Source organism: Rhipicephalus sanguineus, chromosome 7, assembly GCF_013339695.2.
Source record: "Rhipicephalus sanguineus isolate Rsan-2018 chromosome 7, BIME_Rsan_1.4, whole genome shotgun sequence".
Taxonomy (NCBI): Eukaryota; Metazoa; Arthropoda; class Arachnida; order Ixodida; family Ixodidae; genus Rhipicephalus; species Rhipicephalus sanguineus.
Window position 1 is genome coordinate 31,281,487 of NC_051182.1, and position 22,234 is coordinate 31,303,720.

A 22,234-nucleotide genomic window follows, 5' to 3' on the forward strand; every position below is an offset into this window, starting at 1 on the left:
TATCGAATTGTTCCTTGTCCGGCGAACCAAAAGACTATGATATCATAAACGCGTGTGTGCCACAGAAGTAAATCCCACTACTCACCACTGGTCCACTAAAAATTAAGAAGGCAACAGTTAGCCCAACAAGTGGCTGCGAAGCGACGGCGGCGAGCCGAAGACTCCGGGTACGTACAACGAGAGAATACTAGGGAACGGGAAAGGCAACGGCGGCTGCGAGAAGACCCCGAAGCGATGGAAGGCATACACCGACGACGACGTGTCCGTAGATCTATGAGAGGTGCGAACGCTTGGTCTCAGCGCGAGGTTCGGTCTCTGGAGTTTGGACATCCGTGTCGTGTCTTTGACTGTCTGTGGTTTAACTCGAACGTCTCTGCGCTGAGAATCAACGTAGAAGCAGCCTAGCATCGCCTAGCTAAAGCCTAGCAACCGCCTAGAAACAACCAGATTAATCTTCGGAATCGTCCAGTTTCGCTGTTTCAAGCCTTGCGCGGCGTAGTGCAAGCTTGGCCAATATTTTTTTAAGGTTTGTAATTCTTTTCCAGGTATTTCTGTGTTGTATCATTGCTCTCTTTTTTTTTCTTTTTTTTTTACGCCGTGTTAAGCTATGGGACGACGATATGGTCATTCAGGGCCGCGCAAGAATGATACGGTGGCGTTTCAGTGCGGCCGTGGCCCATTCCATCCGGCCACTCGCCCAAAACGCGTATAGCTGTCACGGCTGCGCTCGCAAGCAGCGTTGCAAGCGCTGCTGCTGTGTAGGACATTCCCGCGTTACGCCAACGGACGGCGAAGGGTCGATTCAGAACGGCTGCGCTGTTAAAAACCATATCTTTGTATTTCCGATGGTCTCGGCTGTAATATTCTCAAACTTTTTACTTTGATCAGTCAGTTGTGGAAAAAGCTAAAACCGTAAATTCAGGGAGGATTCAGCCTTATAGATGTAAGAGAAAATTACGTAGGCGGCACCTGCAGCTTCGTGTCCACTCTACCCTCGAGAGTTCCGCTACGTCACTTCAAACTTCCCTCTCCCTTTTCATCAGCTCCCACCTTCATCACGTGAATTACGGCTGATACCTAACCGACGCTATAACACTTTCGGTTCCAGCTTCCGGTTTCACGTTCACTTCCGGTTACTAGTTTGGACACACGCACATAGCTTTTCTTCCGCCTTGACCCGGCTAACGTATGAAAAGCGCTCACGTATCCCCGTTGCTTGAACCAGCTGAGTCCGTAGAGCGGGATCTGGCAGAAGATGAACAGCAGCAGCATGTAGCCCGCGATGTCCACGTACAGGGGAAACGTGTAGCCCCTGAGCACCACTGGTGTCGAGCTGAACAGGCCTGACAAGTAGGTCAGCTGCACAGAGCGCCAAGAGAAGCCATTTTCGTGAAACTGACTTAAGTGCCTGCTCTATGTTCCGATTTACAGTGGTAATTTATATCCCAAACTGATCCGTGTCACCAATGCAAAAGATGTAAACGCTACGTAAGCAGCACACGCACTCGGCCTTTCCGATTTTCTTGCGCGTGTGTGCGCTTTAGTTGACACTATCGAATATATTTAAGGGGGCATGCACTTCGTTTCTAAGCGAACACTGAATACCTTACGGTTGAACTCCCTAGCTTCACGAATCACATACGCCAAGATGTTTTTCGAATCCGTCAAGAACACACGAAGTTATCATATGAAGTGAGCGCAGTCTTTTTTCGTCGAGCTTGAGTTCCCAAAGGATCCACAGGAAAAGCGGAGGAGGTGCAGGTCGAAAAAGTGATGCGTTCACCAAAAGATCATTGCCAAAAGCTGCCTTGCCGCGAGTCTTGGCCTCGAGCATTTCCTCCTCTTTGTCCTTTGACCACATTGACTGCTACATCTGCTTCAGATATGCGCAGCGGTAAGCTTTAGCGCGGCGGTGGCTTGTTGCAAAACCCTGTGGACGGCTGTTGTACCTACACGGTGCGGCCTCGGTGCGCAATCTCGGAGGCCATGGTACGGCACTCGGCCTCCGAGATCGTACGCTGGCGCGCCTTTCATCATCAGCCTAACTACGCTCACTGCGGGACAAAGGCCTCTCCTATGTGTCCTGTGCTTGCTGTGGCCGCGTTATTCCGGCAAGCTTGTTCATCTCACCTGCCCACCTAACTTTCTGCCTCCCCATCACGCTCTTCCCTTCTCTTAAGATCCAGTATGATACTCTTAATGGCCAGCAGTTACCTTCCCTTCCCGCTTCATGCCCTGCCCATGGCCATTTCTTAACATTTCTTAACACCCGTTTGGTCCCTAACGCACACTATTCTCTTCTTGTCGCTTAAGGTTGTGCCCATCATTTTTCTTTCCATGGCGGACCGCGTCGACGTCAACTTAAGTTGAATAATTTTCGTCTCCAGGTTTCTGCCCCGTATGCGCCTTCTATGAACACGATCAATACCTCTGAAGCCCACTTGATCCCGCCTGCTGCTTAGTTTGCCGACGAAGAAAGCAAGCGATTTTGATCGTCTTTGACAAATTGTAAGTTCCCTACTGCGCGCAGTGCAGTAACGCCTGGTATGGAAGGTACCTTGGTCCCGAAACAACTACAGCCTGCAATCATTAACTCACAATATTCCAACCATACTGAACCGGTACAAACACACAGCCACATTAAATAAAGAACATCTGCGCGACTACTTTTTATCTTTATAACAACCCATTACCCTTCATTCCTGTACGAAGTGTCAATGTTACATTTTATGTGTATGTATGATGTATGCTGATTGCTATATATAAAACCTTTCGATGTGAATGCTATGTAAAATCACTTTGTGACACTTGTCATCTGTGTGCTGTTGCCATGTAAGAGACCCTGAGCCTTCGTCGAGCTGCTGCGACAGCTTTTTGCCCAGGTGTCCCTCCAGATTGTTTGTCTGGTAAATAAAAATTGAATTGAAATTGATTTGATATGTTCACAGGAGCCCTGACTCCAAATCATCAGCTTCTGTGTTCAAATAGTGTTGCAGATACCTATAGCAACATAGTATCCTGTGAAACAGCAAAGAACATTGCTTACGATTTTCGTTCGCTGGCTGTTACTAGGCATGTAGTTTTAAAGCCATAAATACTTTTTTTTTCATTTGTTTCGGGAATGGCTTAGGTCGCAGGAAACACTAAAGAAGGACTTCCCAAAACCACTTTGATTGCTGCCATATCTTGCGCTAAGGCACGCACTCTGAAGATATTTGCGACAACTCTTCCCACATTGATCCTTAACGCATGACTCACGAAGGGAACGATAAATTCTTAAAGGGGCCCTGCAACAATTTTTGAGTACGGTCAGAAAACGCTGCCGATCAGTAGTCGAGGCTCCCGAGAACGCATGAGCCAAATATTATAGCGCTGCACGCGGCCGGGAATTTACAATTAATTCTCAGTCAACTAAAAATCGCTCCCTCTTCTCTCTACAAATGATGCCATATACTCAAATTCTGCGCCATACACCCAAGTCCGCGGCGTTTGGCAGGTTTGAGCATATCGTAAGCTGCGTAGTTACCTTGGCCGCTGCGGAATGCCGCCACGTGCCCGCGCGCGCGCATGCGATCACATGAAAGTAAGCCGCGCGTTCGAAGAAAAAAAATCACACAATCTCCCGCTAAAGGGGACCATGAGGCGATGCGAAGCAGCGTTTCGGCATGTAGGGCCTGCGTTTCAAACGGGGAGTGGAGATGGGAAGTGGAGAGGAGGAGGTAAGAGGGGAAAGTGGAGAGAGAGAGAGAGGGGAAGAGAAGTGGAGAGGGAGAGTGGAGAGGGTTTGCGCATGCGCAGTAAGGGTGGTCACGCCGCACACCACCACCGGATTGAACTCCGCTATAAGATGCTTCACATCTAAAAGAAAAGTGCTCAAGGTCATGACGCGCGCTGAAGAAGGGACGCATCTTCTTGCCCTCTTGTCATCCCCCTCCCTACGTAGATTTCAGCGCGCTTGCTAGTACGAGAGGAGAGAGGAAGCGCTTGGAGCATGCGACGAATCGGAGACTCCGCTCGTATTGACGGATTCTAATGATTTTTGCGGCGTGTGACTCGTGAAGCGTGATGCGCTAATAGTGAGACTATCCCATTATATTTCATAAACGTGTTGCAGGGCCCCTTTAAGGAAGGAGTGCTTGTGCGTTTGCGCGACTTTCTTAGGTTACTAGAAGATGCCGTGAACGCCTGATCTCGCACGCACGTGTCCGTACTGTTTAAGAAAAATGAAGACGGCACGTGGACAATGAGAACTTGTATTGCCTGTTTTGTGTCCTGCGCCTGCATCGCCTGCGTCATTATCACACATGGCCGTGTACGATAGATGGAGTCTGTGCGAGTATGAACAGCGAGCACCTTTTCTTTAGGGCTCCATTCTTACCAGGAGCATGAGCGGAACCAGGAAGCTCCAGAGTACTTTGTACAGGATAGACGACGGCACTGTGTACATGAACTCGATGTCGAACAGCAACCGTCTTGCCGCTGAAGCAAATAGTTGATGAGAAAAGAAGAAAAAAATTAAGTTGTTCAATGCTGCTACTTCAACTTCCTACTTTAAAGATAACGCTAAAGATGACGCCTATAAGACGTGCAGTAGTTGATGGCCCAGTCACGAATTTTTTAGACTACTCCTTTTTGTATGGTCTTTCTCGCGCTTTGCGTGTATAAAAATTGTAGTGGCCTAGCTCGGCTATGCCAGGATATACGTAGCGTGAGCTAAGGTTCAGCTGATTATTCTTAGCTCTCCTGGTTGTCTGGGATTAGCTTGATTATCATGCTTACTGCTGCTTCAATGACACACACATGGTGTACGCATTATGTGACACGTGTATATTTATTTTTTGCTCAACGCCATTTCTCTATTGCCACAAAGACGGCTCGGTGGCACGCTGCCGTCTCTATGGCTCCAACGCACGGCGCAGCGCCGGCGTTGGAGACGGCAGCGTCTCTATAGCAGCGTCTCGTGCACGGTCCCAACGCCCGGCCCAACGCCGATGCCAGTATGTCTGCCACAGCTATGACGTCACTCACCTGGAATGCGCAGATCGGCTAGGCGCGCGCGGCGGCGGTGGCGGCTCCGGTGCGCCAGCCGTGCGACGTCACTTCCCTTCGCGCATGCGCTGCACGGCTCTCGGACGTGCACGCGAAACTGATCGAGGTCAACCAGTGTAGCTAACGCTACAATAAGCAACGACCAAGGAGCCTGACTATCTACACCAGGGGTCTCAAGCACGCGGCCAGGGGACGCATGCGGACGGCGGAGCTTTCACTAGCTGTCCAGCCCGCGCATGAGTGTCATCGTTTTTTTTTTGTCTTTTTTTCAGTAAGTATGTTTCTGACCTACTCGCGCATGACTGGTTGCAAGTGTTTCTGTGTTTTCTTTTTCTTTTTTTTCTTTTTTTTTTGCGGGGCACCCCATGCGGTCACCGCGAGTTCAAACATAACCACTGGACAAGAACTCGATATTTCAGGATCGGCTTCGATGTTTTTGTCATTCTGGAGGTCGGTGTCAATATGTTGCTCGAGTCCTACCGCCAAGGAACGACCCATATATAAGGTATGGGAAATGCAATGGGCAAAGGCAAATGAAAACGTTGGCTGTCATCTTCAAGCTTACCCCCCCCCCCCACACACACACACACGCACACGTGACTTCGGCCCTCTAGCTGAGGTGAGTCTGAGACCGCTGCTCTATAGTGCGCGAAAAATGAGTTCTATAACAAAAGCCATCGAAAAAGGAAGCAGTTGGGGCACACGGCGTGACTACATGAGCCACAACGGATGCGCGATCCTTTTATACCAGATAAAAAAGATTGCTACAAATGTCCACTACACAAGCAATAGTAACAACTTCCAGCACGCCAAACAACGATACGAATACGAAGTCACGGCGTAGAGACAGACTCCGGGTTAACTAAGGCCACCTGGGCGGTCTTTAACGCCCATCTAAATCTATGTACGCGGGTGTACTTGCATTTCAATTTTCACCCCATTGAATCGCTGCGCCTCCACGATCTCAAATTTGGCCCGACTCCTGGAGATTAAAGCAGCGCGACAGCTCACCATCTGAGCTACCACGGCATATAGTAGCTGAAGCAACGAAATATGAAATGTTTTTGGAAAGTTCTTCACGAATTGAAATTTGAAAGATCAGCACTGGCACTTTCTAACCTTGCCTCCCATGAGTGTCTTCTGCTCGCTAATTCTAGTTCTTCAGTGCAAGGATTGACAGAATGACTAAAACACCTTTCATTCTACTGATGCGTGCTTACGTATGGGTCCTTCAATATTAGCACCATAGGTCGGCAAAAACGTTGGAGCTCACTCAACGAGTGAGCTCCAACGTTGAGCTCCAAACGTTGGAGCTCATTCAACGAATATATTCTGCTCTCAGGGCTCACCGGACTCAGACTTACCAAACGTTTCTTCAACCGGACTCACTCGGACTCATACTAACTAAATTTTTCTCAACCGGACTCACTCGGACTCAAACTCACCAACATATTACTGAGCCGGACTCACTCAGACTCACAGCTTGACTTGAGTCTGAGTGAGCCTGAATGAGTCGACTCACAAGTCCGTGAGCGTAAAACTACCTTTTTTCGATCGTGGTGTCAATGCTCTTTAAGCCAATATCTCACATATTCGGCGCTCTACGATAAACCTTTTGATCTTATACCATCAAATACGTGTTATCAGTAATCCATGGTAAGAATATTTTTATGAAATACCCGACTCACACTAGATATTTTTATTAAGAACTTTCCGTGAAAGAGTGCGGAGAGAGGTCATATGGCACCCCTCCCAGTTCTCGTCTCTGAGCAATAAATATTGAGGTGGCGCATGAACGTGAGTGTGTTGAGATATGTGTGAACAGACGAGTACAAACATAAGCCGATATAAGGCTGACATCAATGCTGAACATGAGTAGACAGGACCATAGGTCGCCAATAAAAGGTGGAGCCCACTCAGACTCAAGAAATATATCATGCGCTTAGGGCTCACTCGGACTCGCCAATATTTTCCTCAAGCGCACTCGCTCGGACTCAGACTTACTAACAATTTCCTGAACCAGACTCACTCGGGCTCAAACTCACCAAAATGTTACTCAACCGGACTCATTCAGACTCATATCGGCGCGTAAGTCTGAGTCTGAGTGAGTCGAATCATGTGCGAGTTTGGCGACCTATGATATGAAAGTTTTGGGCTCGTAATGTTCGAGTGCAAGCTACACCCCGCTTTCATTTCATTGCGAGGCCCGACGTTAGTCATTCCATTATAGTTACGCTTCGATGAAAATGGCTTCACTTCGACACGCTTATCATGAATGATTTTTTTACAAACCGGCACTCATTTGTGGTACTCTAAAAGAAAGGAGTAAACGTGTAAGACTTACTATAACCCCACGAGTAGCAGATGACCTCGACGAACGCAACGACCACCAGGAATGACCCACCCAGGTGTGTTTCCAGGATCTTCATGAAGAAAGGTCCGGTCTGTGAAAACACAAGTGGCACTGCTCATTATGCCCAGGTTGACGAGCAGTATAAATGCGAATCTAGGAGTCATCGTACAGAAGGTGCGAAGAATGAAGCCGATAAGTGAATGCCAATGATTAAAATTTAAGAAGGACGCATTGTTCAAGTTCGGCAAAAAAAAAAGAATGGTGAAACGGCAATGCAAGATTCTGAAGTCCGAGTTAGCTGCCTGAGAACGAAAGCAGGTGCGAGTAAATACTTGCATCGCGGCGAGGCAACCAAGGTGGGTGACCACTTCGTGCGCTCTTCCTCTGCGCTCTAGGCAACGCGATGAGTTTACTCATTACGCATGGGCTGTTGATTAAGCCAGCTTCGTGAATGGCAGTGTTCGCGGCCATCGAGTAATATGCGTTTACATTTGCCTGTGCGTGCGTGAGTGCGCCTCGTCAAATTAATGAGTAATCGAATGTTTATTGTGGAGCCGGTAGGTACGTAAACCTTGCAGCACTGTCTGCAGTGCTTTGCTCTCTCTGTCAGTACTTCGCCCGATTACATTTTGTTCAATGCGTCCGCTTCTCTTTGCAGATTCATAAGCGACGTGAGTGGGTCAACGTGAACTTACGGGCGTGCACAGAGGGAGCCCTGCCAAGAAGGCACCGATGCAGAACAGGAGCGTCAGTTCGACCCTGAACTCCTTGAGGCCGGGGAATTGCTCGGTGATGGACATCAGCACTGTGTGGATAAGGCACACCTGCGGTGGAGTAACAAGCGAACAGAATGATTTAGAACCCTTTAGTGAGTTTCAGACTGTCCGTGTGCAAGGTACGCATCATGACACGCCTTAGATAAGGCGGCAGCAGCCGCGATATTGTCGATATCCTGCAGCTTTTTGTTGAACCACACAGCGACACGTTTGTAATTCAGATCTCCGACTGTCCTTATTCGATGTAAAAGAGCGATTATATATTCATGGTTTACATTCGTTCCCAAGTACTTGTACTAGAAGCTATCTTACACGCAACCGCTTATTGCAATGACCGCTTTATTCGTTCTGCTTGAAGCGGACGTCGCGAGATGGCGTTGCCAACGGTACGACTGACATTACGTCTCTGATATTCGAACAGATTCACGGACAAGCCCAGCTTTGAAAACAGATGAAGTTGTTCGGAGCCGCGCATTGTTCATGCTGGTATACATCGGTTCACTCATTTCGTTCATCACCTTAACACTTTTCTCTCCGCGCCTATACCAATCGATAACCCGCTATCGATGGTTTTCAACTTCAAATTTTGCCATGCTAGGAGAGCTTACGGACAGTTAACGTCATCCATCGTATATAAAACAGTAGCTATTTTTCCAGTTTCCTTTATTTGTTTATTGTTTCCGGCGTGGAGGGACCTTTGAAGTGCCACTTAAGCCGAGAGCACCGAGCCTTTCTAGCTTCCAATATGGCGCCGACATCGCGCGCCCCTGCCTCTCGGAAACGGCAAATTTCGGTGGATCCGGCGAGTCAGAGTGAGAATTTTTTCATGTTGGCAACAGCGCAGAATCGGAAGACGATTATGATTTATCAGCCTTCAGCACAGACAACAAAACTGCATTAAACAGCCGCGGAACGTCAACAGGTATCCGCCGGCAACTTTAGCTTTTATCTCCGAACCGACTCATCGCGGCCACGCTCCGTTTGAAAGATGTCCGGTGTGTTCAATATGTCACAGTTCTTATCTGCGGTGTGTCAACGTCGTTTGGACGGGACCACTTGCTGGCGGCTGCTGAACGAGTGGAGTTTAGCGTGAGAAAACGACCCGGAGTGTAGCGCAGTGCCGCGCGGCGTTTCGTCGGAGCCGACGATTTCTTAATACGCGCTTCTTTACCTGATAAATAAGCGTGGAGGTGTGCAGCACAACTAACAAATATGCATGCTGCACACTCTTGAGCAAAAAGTAACACAGAAAATGAATGTTTTCTGCGAAACACGCTGCGCAAGCCATTGCTTCACCGCATCACGTAACTGCATTGCGCGTGGCACGATAGCCACTAGGGCTAACGTTTTCTTTTGTATATAATAACGACTGCAGATACAGTGCTTATATTTGCAGGGACATTGGATATAGAATGTTTGGTTAAAATACATATATTTCGATTTTGTGTGTGTGTGTTAAATTGGTGCAAAGCAGCACTGATGTTTTTAGAGAGTATTCTCGCTATTGTAAAAACTTTCCTACTAAAGTTTTTTTTTTTTTTAATTCTTTAGAAATGTTTGCCTAAACTTAATACCATTAGAAAACGCATTCTTTGTTCTACAAATTCATACTATATATTATAGTATCAATAATATTTTGTGGCAGTAGAAAAATTCTTTTACTGGAGTACCCGAAACTGGCCTATTCTGCCGTGAACGAGAAAGTATTCAATGAACATTTAGTCCAAGGCATATTGTTTGGAGACGTGCATTGCCAATGTTTCTCCGACAGGATTGGTAGTTATCACATACAGTGGAAGGTATGCTACTGGCGACGCTCACGTGTTTTTGCTTTTCACGCAGGTAAGACCCCCGGCCGGTTCTACTACTGGATGGCCAAAAGGGAACTGTGCGCGAAAGAGTGAGTAAAACGATGGGCTTATTCAGTTGAATAATTACCGAGTGCAATCAAAACGAGTGGCGTACAAGACATAACATTTCTAGCACATTGCTGGGTCAGCGGGCTGCAATTACCGGTATATTAGGCCTAACCCAAACAATTACTCATAGAGTGTTCGCTACTGTGCGGCGTTGCGCGCCCGCACGTCTTCAGTCCAGCTGTAGACGTTTCCTGCATCTTTCGTGTAGCGTCGGCTACACTATCGTAAGTTAAAACCTCAAGTATTAAGAGCACCGTTTCCTCTGCAGAGTGACGTCTCGGGCACGCAGTATATTGTCACGTGGTCGTGACGTCGACGAAGACAGCGGGCGGCGTTTGCAGGATGAAACTGTTTATTTGGCCGAACTTGTGGCCGGAAAATGAGAACTAGGACTACAGCAATACACGCTGTACAATGATAGCGGCGAACAGGGCGTCGTCCGTCGATCAACTGACAAGCGGTGAAGCGCGTCGGCATTTAAACATGTGCCGTCGAATATTCCAGCATTATCGCTGGCTGTCGTGCAAATCCTAGAATAGGCTCGAGTGTGCGCGTCTTGCGCGCAATCTTAACAAAACGATCTACAATGATCGCGAAGCCTCTCGAACAATGAGGCGCGGTTTGCGCTGAGCGTTGCTGACAGTCTTTGTGGGCGAGAAACGAATAAACCAAAAGTGATAATAAGAAACACCCGTGGCAATGCCCCCCTCTGAAAAAGCATCGTCCCGATGCTTAAAACAGAACAGTCCAATGCATGCAACAATCAATAACAAGAATAAAGCAACAAAGTACAATAAACAATAAGCACAAGCAAGAAAGTACAATAGTAAAGCAAAATGACAGTCCTCACAATCGCTAACGCGTGTAATATGGTTTGAGGCGCACGACATGGACGACTTCAGGTCGTGCACGGCGCCGCTGAGAGTTCGTAATGCCGTCAGGGACAACCTCGTAGTCGAGTGCGCCGAGGCGGCGAAGTACCCTGTACGGTCCGAAGTATCGTCGGAGAAGCTTCTCACTAAGTCCCCGTCGGCGTATTGGCGTCCATACCCAGACACGGTCGCCGGGCTGGTACTCCACGAAGCGTCGTCGAAGATTGTAGCGACGACTGTCGGTGCGCTGCTGGGTCTTGATGCGCAGGCGGGCCAGCTGTCGAGCTTCTTCGGCACGTTGTAAGTAAGCGGCGGCGTCGACATTTTCTTCGTCGGTGACGTTGGGTAGCATGGCGTCCAGCGTCGTCGCCGGGCTCCTTCCGTAGACCAACTTGTATGGCGTCATCTGCGTCGTTTCTTGGACGGCCGTGTTGTAAGCGAAGGTCACGTACGGAAGGACGGCGTCCCACGTCTTGTGCTCAACGTCGACGTACATGGCCAGCATGTCGGCGATGGTCTTATTTAGACGTTCGGTGAGGCCATTGGTCTGCGGGTGGTAGGCGGTGGTGCGGCGGTGGCTCGTCTCGCTGTATTTGAAGATCGCCTGAGTTAAGTCCGCAGTAAAGGCGGTACCTCTGTCTGTGATGAGGACCTCTGGGGCGCCATGACGCAAGACGATGTTCTCCACGAAGAACTTGGCTACCTCGGCGGCACTGCCTTTGGGCAAGGCCTTTGTCTCGGCGTAGCGGGTGAGGTAGTCAGTTGCTACGACGATCCACTTGTTGCCGGAAGTCGACGTGGGGAACGGCCCCAGTAGATCCATCCCGATTTGCTGGAACGGCCGGTGAGGTGGTTCGATTGGCTGCAGAAGTCCCGCTGGCCTAGTCGGCGGTGTCTTCCGTCGCTGGCAATCTCGGCAAGTCTTAACGTAGTGGGCTACGTCGGCAGCAAGGCGTGGCCAGTAGTATTTTTCCTGTATTCTGGCGAGCGTGCGGGAAACACCGAGGTGTCCAGCCGTCGGGTCGTCGTGTAGGGCCTGGAAGACTTCTGGTCGCAATGATGAGGGCACGACGAGAAGGCAGTCAGTTCGAAGTGGCGAGAAGTTCTTCTTCAGGAGAACGCCGTTCCGTAAGAAAAACGACGGCAGTCCTCGCTTGAATACCTTCGGAACAACGGCGGTCTTGCACTCGAGGTACTCAATAAGGCCCCCCAGTTCCGCGTCGGCCCGTTGCCTTTCGGCGAAGTCGTCGGCACTTATGGTTCCGAGGAAGCAGTCATCGTCGTCGTCTTGCGGCGGTGCGTCGACGGGGGCACGAGACAAGCAGTCGGCGTCAGAGTGTTTTCGTCCGGACTTGTACACGACGGTAATATCGAATTCTTGAAGCCTCAGACTCCATCGTGCGAGACGACCTGAAGGGTCCTTCAAGTTAGCTAGCCAGCATAAGGCGTGATGGTCACTGACAACTTTGAAGGGCCTGCCATAGAGGTAGGGGCGAAACTTTGACGTAGCCCAGAGGATGGCAAGGCATTCCTTTTCTGTTGTGGAATAGTTTGCTTCCGCCTTTGATAGTGACCGGCTAGCATAACTGATAACCCTTTCAAGCCCGTCAGTCTTTTGCACAAGGACGGCACCGAGTCCTACGCTGCTTGCGTCGGTGTGTATTTCCGTATCGGCGCAATCGTCGAAATGCGCGAGTATGGGTGGCGTCTGCAGGCGTCGTTTAAGTTCTTGAAAGGCTTGCACTTGCGCCGTTTCCCACCTGAATTCCATGTTATTCTTCGTGAGAAGCGTCAGTGGTTCGGCGATCCGTGAAAAGTTTTTGACGAAGCGTCTGTAATAGGCGCATAAGCCGAGAAATCGGCGCACGGCCTTCTTGTCAGTGGGTGGCGCGAAGTCGGCGATGGCAGCTGTTTTCCGCGGGTCTGGGCGCACTCCAGACTTGCTGATCACATGACCCAGAAACAAGAGCTCGTCGTACGCAAATCGGCACTTTTCTGGCTTCAGGGTCAGTCCAGAGGCCTTGATTGCTTGAAGTACTGCCTCAAGCCGCCGGAGATGCTCGTCGAAGGTTGAGGAAAACACCGACGTCGTCCAAATACACAAGGCACGTCTGCCACTTCAATCCGGCCAGTACGGTGTCCATGACACGCTGGAACGTCGCAGGTGCCGAGCAAAGACCGAAATGCATGACCTTGAACTCAAAGAGGCCGTCGGGGGTTATAAAGGCAGTCTTTTCTCGGTCTCTCTCGTCGACTTCGATTTGCCAGTAGCCGGTCTTGAGGTCCATCGACGAAAAGTACGTCGCGTTGTGAAGTCGATCCAGGGTGTCGTCTATTCGTGGGAGGGGGTACACGTCCTTCTTCGTGATTTTGTTCAGGCGCCGATAATCAACGCAGAAACGCAGTGTCCCGTCCTTCTTCTTCACTAACACCACGGGTGACGCCCACGGACTCTTGGACGGCTGGATGATGTTGTCGCGTAGCATTTCGTCGACTTGTTTCTTTATCGCGTCGCGCTCTCGAGTAGAAACTCTGTAGGGGCTCTGACGGAGTGGTCGAGAATGTTCTTCTGTTATAATGCGGTGCTTCGCAAGGGGCGTTTGTCGGACCCGCGATGACGACGAGAAACAGTCCCTGTATTGCAGGAGCAGGGTTTTCAGCTGGTCTTGCTTGGCCTTCGGAAGGCTCGGATTGACGTCAAAATCCGGTTCGGGACCTCTATTCGTCGAAGCAGGTTCGGCAGCATCGAAGAGGGCGAAAGCATCGCTGGCGGCTAGACATTCGTCGATGTAGGCAACCGTCGTACCAAAGTTGAGGTGCCTATATTCGTGGCTGAAGTTTGTCAGCACCACCTTTGCTTTACCGTCACGCAGCTCGGCTATACCTCGTGCGACGCAAATTTGACGGTTCAGGAGTAGGTGCTGATCACCCTCGATGACGCCTTCAAGGTTCGCAGGTTTTTCGGTGCCGACGGAAATAATGACGCTGGAGCGCGGCGGAATGGTCACCTGCTCTTCTATCACATTCAATGCATGGTTGCCTGGCATCGCGTGGGGCGGGAGCGCTTTGTCTGAGGTCAGTGTTATCGACTCAGACCTCAGGTCGATGACGGCGCCGTGGTCACTTAAGAAGTCCATTCCAAGTATCATATCCCTGGAGCAGTTTTGTAGGATTACAAAGCTCGCAGGATAAGTCCGGTTATTGATGGTGACTCGCGCCGTGCAGACACCAATCGGCGTTATCAGATGGCCTCCAGCGGTCCGGATCTCGGGGCCTTCCCAAGCAGTCCTAACTTTCTTCAACTGTGCTGCGAACGGCCCACTGATGACGGAATAGTCGGCTCCAGTATCGACGAGAGCAGTGACGTTGTGGCCGTCGATCAGAACGTCGAGGTCGCTAGTCCGCCGTCTTGCGTTGCGGTTAGGTCGCGGCGTCGGGTCACGGCTACGTCGGTTTGCACCGCTGCTTCCGCGTTGCGTCGTCAGGTCTGCTTCCGGTCGCAAAGTTTCGTCTTCAGGGCGTCGTTCGGCGTGCGGCGGGGGCTCGGAACTTCGTCGCGGCGTGGTCGTCGACGGCGGAGGATCTTCAGCATTTCGTCGTTCAGCAACCGCACCTCCATCGGTTGCTGCCCTTAGTTTTCCGGATACGGGCTAGGCGACCGGCCCCGGATTGGGCCAGTGTACTGCCGGCGGGGCGGTGACATGTAACGGCCGGGCGACGGCGAGCGGGAAGGTCGTCGTTCTTGCCGCTGTGCTCCGGTGAGATAGTCGTCGATGTCGCGAGGCCGTTCGCCTGGCTGCGGGCGCGGCGCGTTGACGGCGAATCCGCGTAGCCCCATCTGTCGGTATTGGCAGCGGCGGTACGTGTGGCCGGCCTCCCCGCAGTGGTAGCAGAGCGGGCGGTTGTCAGAGGCGCGCCAAACGTCGGTCTTTCGGGGGGTGTAGCTTTGGCTTGCAGGCGGGCGGGATAGCGTCGGAGGTGGCGGCGGTGTCTGGCGACGGAAATGCGACGGCGCGGGGCGTTGGTGATAGCGCGGAGTGGCGACAGCATGGCGTGCAACGGCAGCATAGCTCATTGCTTCCGGCTCAGGTTGCGGCGGTGCAGCAACTCCCAGCGAATGCTGAAGTTCCTCGCGAACGACGTCGGCTATGGAATGCACCTGGGGTTGAGATGCAGGAAACATCTTTCGGAGCTCTTCGCGCACGACCGCCCTTATCGTCTCACGCAAGTCGTCGGAGCCCAGCGCATGTGCTTCCCCGTAGTTCGTCGTCGGCATGCGGCGGTTGTATTGCCTCGTGCGCATCTCGAGCGTCTTCTCGATTGTTGTTGCCTCCGCCAGGAATTCTTGGATGGTCTTGGGTGGGTTTCTGATCAGTCCCGCGAACAGCTCCTGCTTGATTCCTCGCATGAGGAAGCGCACTTTCTTCTCCTCGGGCATCTCGGGGTCTGCGTGGCGGAACAGTCTCGTCATTTCTTCTGTGAAGAGTGCCACGTTTTCGTTAGGCAGCTGCACGCGGGTTTCGAGCAGAGCCTCTGCCCTCTCCTTGCGGACGACGCTGGTGAATGTTGCCAGGAACCTGGTGCGAAAAACGTCCCATGTTGTCAGGGTTCGCTCTTGGTTCTCGAACCAGGTTCTAGCTGCGTCCTCCAAGGCGAAGTAGACATGCTGTAGCTTGTCTTCACTGGTCCAGGCGTTGAAAAGGGCGACTCGGTCGTAGGCTTCGAGCCAGCTTTCCGGGTCTACCCAGCACCTCCACCAGATGTCACGTGGTCGTGACGTCGACGAAGACAGCGGGCGGCGTTTGCAGGATGAAACTGTTTATTTGGCCGAACTTGTGGCCGGAAAATGAGAACTAGGACTACAGCAATACACGCTGTACAATGATAGCGGCGAACAGGGCGTCGTCCGTCGATCAACTGACAAGCGGTGAAGCGCGTCGGCATTTAAACATGTGCCGTCGAATATTCCAGCATTATCGCTGGCTGTCGTGCAAATCCTAGAATAGGCTCGAGTGTGCGCGTCTTGCGCGCAATCTTAACAAAACGATCTACAATGATCGCGAAGCCTCTCGAACAATGAGGCGCGGTTTGCGCTGAGCGTTGCTGACAGTCTTTGTGGGCGAGAAACGAATAAACCAAAAGTGATAATAAGAAACACCCGTGGCAATATACCCTGCAAGTGTGCAGCTCGTAGCTTCCCGCACTCGTATTCGCCCAAAAACTCGGGAAGTTTATTTAGCGTTCTTCTCACCGAGGAGTTCAGTCCCAGCAGGAACATGCAGAGGAGGTACAGCACGCTCCACATCTGCGGGAAGGACAGGTTGCTCAGCGCCTCCATGTAGGAGACGAAGGCCAGGCTTTGCACTGAAAAAGAAAGCGAGGCAAGAAACCTTGAGCAATGAATCTTTTAACAGCGAAGCTCTTAAAGCTGGCAGTAAGACGTCCGTTAACAAGAAACCCCTGCTGCGCCACCTGTGCTAAAAATAGCCTAGCCGCCGCCGAGCCGTCGCCATGGCAACCGCCGCAGTTTCCTGCACCGTGGCTCAGGGACAGCGATTTCAACACATTGAGAGTGGCAAGCTTTGCGCGTATACCGGATCCGCCCGGCGCCATCTCTTGGTTGAAGTTTCTTCGGCCAAGCACGCTGGATGCAATCGCCGCTGGCTTTGTTATTCCCGTGATGCAGCACGACGAGCTGAGGATCAACCAGCCTCGGTGTGCCAAGCTTTGCGCAACTTAGTGCAAACTTCCCGCATTTTTTCCCCTAACGGGGGTCCTACAGTTATAAGACGATAATGCATGCGCCGGGCATGTGATAGAGCGCTTTGAGAGCGGAAAAGCCAGGCAGAGATTATGCTTTTCGTTTGGATTAAGTCATCGTAACCCTTAGATATCCAAGACGCGTGAAACTTTTCAGGTTATCCCGATTCTTGGATGCCTATAAATGAAAAAACCAATAATGATAAGAATTGTTCCGACGAAAAAGATTTCACAGGCTTAAAATTTAGGAATGTTTGTGTTCCCTGTTTATGACAACGCGGATTATGGAGGATATCGCACGCTTCTCGCGTTGCAGCGCCAAACGTGCAAGTGTTCACCTTTCTTTTTTAATGGGTAAAGTCGTTGCGCCTAAAATAAGTAAGGACTGAATAATGGCGAAAACTCGACGATATAAATTTAATGGTTACCACTGTCTATTCTGCCAGATATGCGGACACGCACCAGGTGTACAGAATTGCTATAAGGATCAACAAAGCCTATCACAGCTTCTCGCGTCAGGTACAGCTTAAGCTAAACTGTATGCAATAATGGTATTGTACACGCTTAAGTATAAGGATGTTGGCCTTGGAACCAAGCAACACATTTTCCCCGCGTTACGACTCTGACATGGCATGCCCAGAGGCGTAGCCAGAAATTTTTTTTGGTGGTGGGCCGGGGGGCACTTCCTTGATCTGAAGTGGGGGTCGGGCAGGCATATGTGATCGAGCGTCATTTTGTGCTCTGTACGCAATAGCAATAAAAAAATAAATTACGGGGGGGGGGGGGGGGCACGGGCCCTGTGTACACCCCCCCCCCCCTGGGTACGCCATTGGGCATGACCAAGTACGCATTATCAAGTGTGCGCTTTGTTTCGTGCACGAATGCGGTGAAGCTGCACACGGCACCATCCAGAACACGAGTCGGCGTCAAATGCATTGCGTCCGTTTTGCTGTTCTTACTTTCGTCCAAGACGAGCTCGGGAAGGGTGACGTTGAGCATGAAGGACTCGCTGCCCAGCGCCGAGAAGAACGCCGTGCTTGACAGCATGCCCCAAATGAAGTTCAATATGGCGAAGAACCACGTGTCCCTGTCAGCCATCAAGAAAAAAAAAGATATGACACCGAGGTCTATTCAATAACAACTATCAGTGAGCAAGTGTGGCACTTCGGGATCTCGAAAACCAAATATCGGATCGCTTACTGGAAGATGTCGTTGTAGAAGTCGTTGTAGCTGGCCAGAACTGTCAGACAGCCGGTGGCGATGCAGAGGGACGTGAGAGCTTGTTCGATTGCGTTTCTCCAGCACTAGTTTTTGGAGAGGAGTTGAAAAAGGTAATACGATCGGCAGTTAAACCATTGCTGATACCCGTGCTGAGCAGCATCGTATATGCATTTATCTTGCATACTTTCTTACATATTCGTTCGGTATCCTGTATCTGCCGATACGTCTCGCGAAACGTGTATCGGTATCTGCATTTCCGATACTTAATGTATCGTGTATTTTAAGGTACGAGATACTGCGATCACAACACTACCGTAGAACACAATAAACGTTGGTTGAAATCAGATCCTGAAGCTGATACTGTCGCCACTAAGCCAACTAAACCACCTGGATAAACTAAAGGCAATGACATTCTGCTTACTACTTCGAAAATTTTTCTTACGCATTCGCGAAATCCAATTTCAATTACAATATGGAAATCATGAGCCATTAAAGATGTTACGAAGGGGATTCAAAACATTGTTATACCAAATACACCGATTTTCTCATGAGCGTCTGTTCGAACTGTTTTATGCTATTTTCCATAGTCACTGAATTTTCTTTTGTCTAACCTTTACATGTACGTTGACCATACTTTGTGCTTAATTGTCCTAGCTATTAGGGGTGCCTCCTGTATCGTGGTTCTGTACTTATTCACTGCTATTGTTTCATATCCGTCTTTCTAGTATATATATATATATATATATATATATATATATATATATATATATATATATATATATATATATATGCCTGATTAGTGCAGCCGATACAAATTTCATTATATCGTAGCTTACCGGCCAGCTCACTTGGTGTCCCCCTGACCACACTACTTATGTGCAGAGATGGCCTTCACGTGCATCCCAGTTCATATTTTTTTTTTCAAATCATAAAGCTTACGTAAGATACAATCGGAAATTATCGTAATCGAATACAATAATTCCGGTATTGTCTTGTATCTGTATCTAAAGTACTTCTTGCCAGAGTATCTCGTATCGTATCGCGATACAGTTACAAAGTATCTTCGCCCAGCCCTGACTGATACCATGCCACGACTATATTGAATGCACCTGTGGTCGTTTCTTACACCGCATTTTTTTTTGCCTCGTCCGCGCCCATTTTATAGCGCGAAACAAGCTTTGTTTATTCTGCGTTTCACACCAAAAAACGTCGATAGCGCTGGTGATGCGGGGACTGACACGGGGGAGGAGGGGGGGGGGTGTGTTAACAAATACACCGATAACTTCAGTGACGGAAATATTGAGCTTGTCATTATATCCGCAGCATTGTTTTAGTCGGTTTGACTGTTTCAGATTTAGATACGAAACCCGCCACGGTGGTCTAGTCGTTATTCGGCTCGACTGCTGACCCGAAGGTCGCGGGATCGAATCCCGGCAGCAGCGGCCGCATTTTTTATGGAAGCGAAAATGATTGAGGCTCGTGTACTTACATTTAGGTGCACGTTCAAGAAACCTTGGTGGTCGAAATTTCCGGAGCCCTCCACTACGGCGTCCCTTATAATCATATCTTAATATTGGGACGTTAAATCCAACAATTATTATTTAGATACGAATTCGGGCGTGGAGGAGCATGAAGCCTCGGCTGTTCCACTTTTGCGGATTATCAATTTCGCACATTTGTGCCTGTCATGCTGTAACCTTCTAAGAATGGCTTGCTGTATTAGCAGCCCACGAACTTAGTTATCTATTCGATAGCAACTAGAAAGCGTGTAATCTCATCACGCGTGCCATCTTATTGAACTTAATCAGAAGTATATGGATTGCGCCCGTCGCTATATTTTCTGGACGCTTTAGTATAGTTGAGGTGATGCCCGCTGAACCTTAGCCGTCACGCTTACCTTAAAGGTGAAAATGTGCTGCCAAACCGGAATGAACACTAAGCCGACGCCAGAGTTCGCACCGTCCAGGGATACTCCTTTCATGAGAAGTGCGAACAGCATCAGGTAGGGAACGGTTGCCGTTACTAGCACGATCTGCACAAAACACAGAAATGCATTGGTCTGTCCGCAAATGCATTGCGCATTAAGGCACGAACAGCCTGACGTTACTAAGGCGGAAGCCTTAGATGCCTCATAAACGCGAAAATTGACCGGCATCCGTCATCGGCGTCCCCAGTCGGCGCCGTCAACACGAGTATTGCAAAAAAAAATCATCACGTGATGACGTCACAGATCGCCATAATTTGTGACATCATGACGTCACTGTGACGTCACATGTTGACGTCATCACATGACATCATTGCTTGGCCAAAGGTGAGCCGATCCCGGAGGCAGTGCAAAAGAAGGCGAGGTGCAGAAAGCTTACAATGTCTCCGATCCTGGAGGCATTGCAAAGCCACGTTAGTTGCAGAAAGCTTCCGGAGGGGGGCGCGGGAGGTTCAATACATCGACTTACGAGTAAAAGACGGTTTTCGCCTTCGAGTTGACTGAGGCAGATGCATCAGGGTCCCTGGGAGTTTTTGTACCAATTCAGGATTTACCTTTACGACCTTTACATTGTAAAGGTCGTAATTTATGACATTTACATTGTGGAGGCGTTCGATATGGACTTGCGTAACGTGCACCGTTTTGCTCGAGCGCCACCGACATTTAGCTCCGTGGGTACGACTATGAGTGCATACGAGATTCTCGAATGATGACTGGCCGTAATTTTCTAATGGTAGGGGCGCGCTTCACCTTTCCGAACCACTTGATGCCCTTGCTGATGATGACGAATATGTTGAGCCAGACGAGGAAGTAGCAGAGCGTCAGGTCGATGTTCATCGGCCGAACGTCGTGCAGGCCCCGGCTCACTTTCAGCACTTTGTCCCTGCGACAAAGAACGAGAAATGGAAGGGCTCGCGCACGAACAGTTTTAGGCTCACGCTACGCGTGCCTAAATATTTGCATAATCGAATGCGTTAGACATTACCATGAACGCCGTCTCTCTTACCGAATAGTTATTAGTTTTCCCCTTTCTAATTAATCGACTAATGTATCAATCAGTCAATCAGAAAAAAAAAGTTATAGGCACTGAGGAGCACAAGCCCATATGACTACCCACGATAACCGTTGTATTGCATTAAATTGATAGATTTCATTCTCGATTTCCTTTTCACTAAAGGTGACAAATCGGCATATAATAAATGCATATAGGGTATGTAGCCATGTAACACCTTTCATACCTAGGTAATTATGATCAGTAGATAAGTAGATCAGACTTCCAGAGCAGCAAATTAGCGAAACTTTGTTGAAGGTGAGTTTGGGTATATATCTGGTCACCCTATACATTGAACTGTTTCCAGCGCGCGAGCAGGCATGTACATTATAATTAGGGCTCCGTATTTTCGGATAAATCCGAAAAAAATTCAATAAACACTCGCCGGTAAATTTTTTGGTAATTCGGATTTATACGATAAACTGCGATTTTAACGGCGTATGTGACTCTTTTTCGTTTTTTATCGAAAGGGAGTGCTCTAAGCGGGGATCGATACACCGGCCGATTTGGCCGATATAAACTCGCGCACCAGTTTTTAAGTTCACTCTGTCATGCTGGGATTCCACTGCACCAGGCTGATGGACCTCTTGGCAGCCTCTTTCGAATCACGTGTCCGGCGGCACGCACGACGCCAAGTAATGATCAATTATATCGGAAATACCTACATGAGATCAGTGTGCGAAAGACATTGTGACGATAAGCTCTTCGATGAAAGACCGCCTCGTTTCCATCACTATCGACGAGTCGCCGGAACTCTGCGGACATACGGCAGTGGTTTTACTTGCAGCCTTCTACAAGGACGAGCTTCCTGGACGTAGGACCCTCATGGTAGACTTGCAAGTAGTTCAGCAGTGTGACTCAGTATCAATTGACATGTTGATAGAAACCGCTCTCCAGAAGATTGGAAAGTCCTTAGCCGCGACGTAGCATATGTGTTGTGCTCCGATTCAAAGCTGAGAATCATCACTCTAATGGAGCGCGCTTCCATCAGCGACAGCAACCTCGTAAAGTGTCTTAACAGAACTTGTTGCTGGGCTAGTTGGTACATAACTTCGGGAAAAACCAGGACGCCTAAGCACCACGCTGTTTTCTCGTGCCTCTTTCTACTGCTGGTAGTGCTTAGGGGTCTACATTTTTCTCGAACCTAGTAAAGTATGCTTGCGTCCATTGCAACAAACTTTGACGTTGTAATACGCACAAACGTAGGTGTTTTGTATTCAAGTATTTCTGCTTGTGTGTGTATGTGTTC

The 22,234-nt window shown here is 49.5% G+C and overlaps 1 protein-coding gene across 1 annotated transcript in view; it reads right to left on the minus strand.

The window, feature by feature from the left end:
* Positions 1–22,234, minus strand: part of LOC119398591 (sodium-dependent nutrient amino acid transporter 1) — a 50,504-nt gene that overhangs the window by 11,271 nt on the left and 16,999 nt on the right. The window contains exons 6-14 of the mRNA XM_037665426.1: positions 20,685–20,817; positions 19,848–19,982; positions 17,930–18,033; positions 17,689–17,816; positions 16,221–16,333; positions 8,098–8,226; positions 7,394–7,493; positions 4,379–4,479; positions 1,204–1,359 (exon numbers count right to left, since the gene is read on the minus strand). Coding sequence (XP_037521354.1) covers positions 1,204–1,359; positions 4,379–4,479; positions 7,394–7,493; positions 8,098–8,226; positions 16,221–16,333; positions 17,689–17,816; positions 17,930–18,033; positions 19,848–19,982; positions 20,685–20,817 — 1,099 coding nt within the window. The remainder of the gene's footprint in view (positions 1–1,203; positions 1,360–4,378; positions 4,480–7,393; positions 7,494–8,097; positions 8,227–16,220; positions 16,334–17,688; positions 17,817–17,929; positions 18,034–19,847; positions 19,983–20,684; positions 20,818–22,234) is intronic.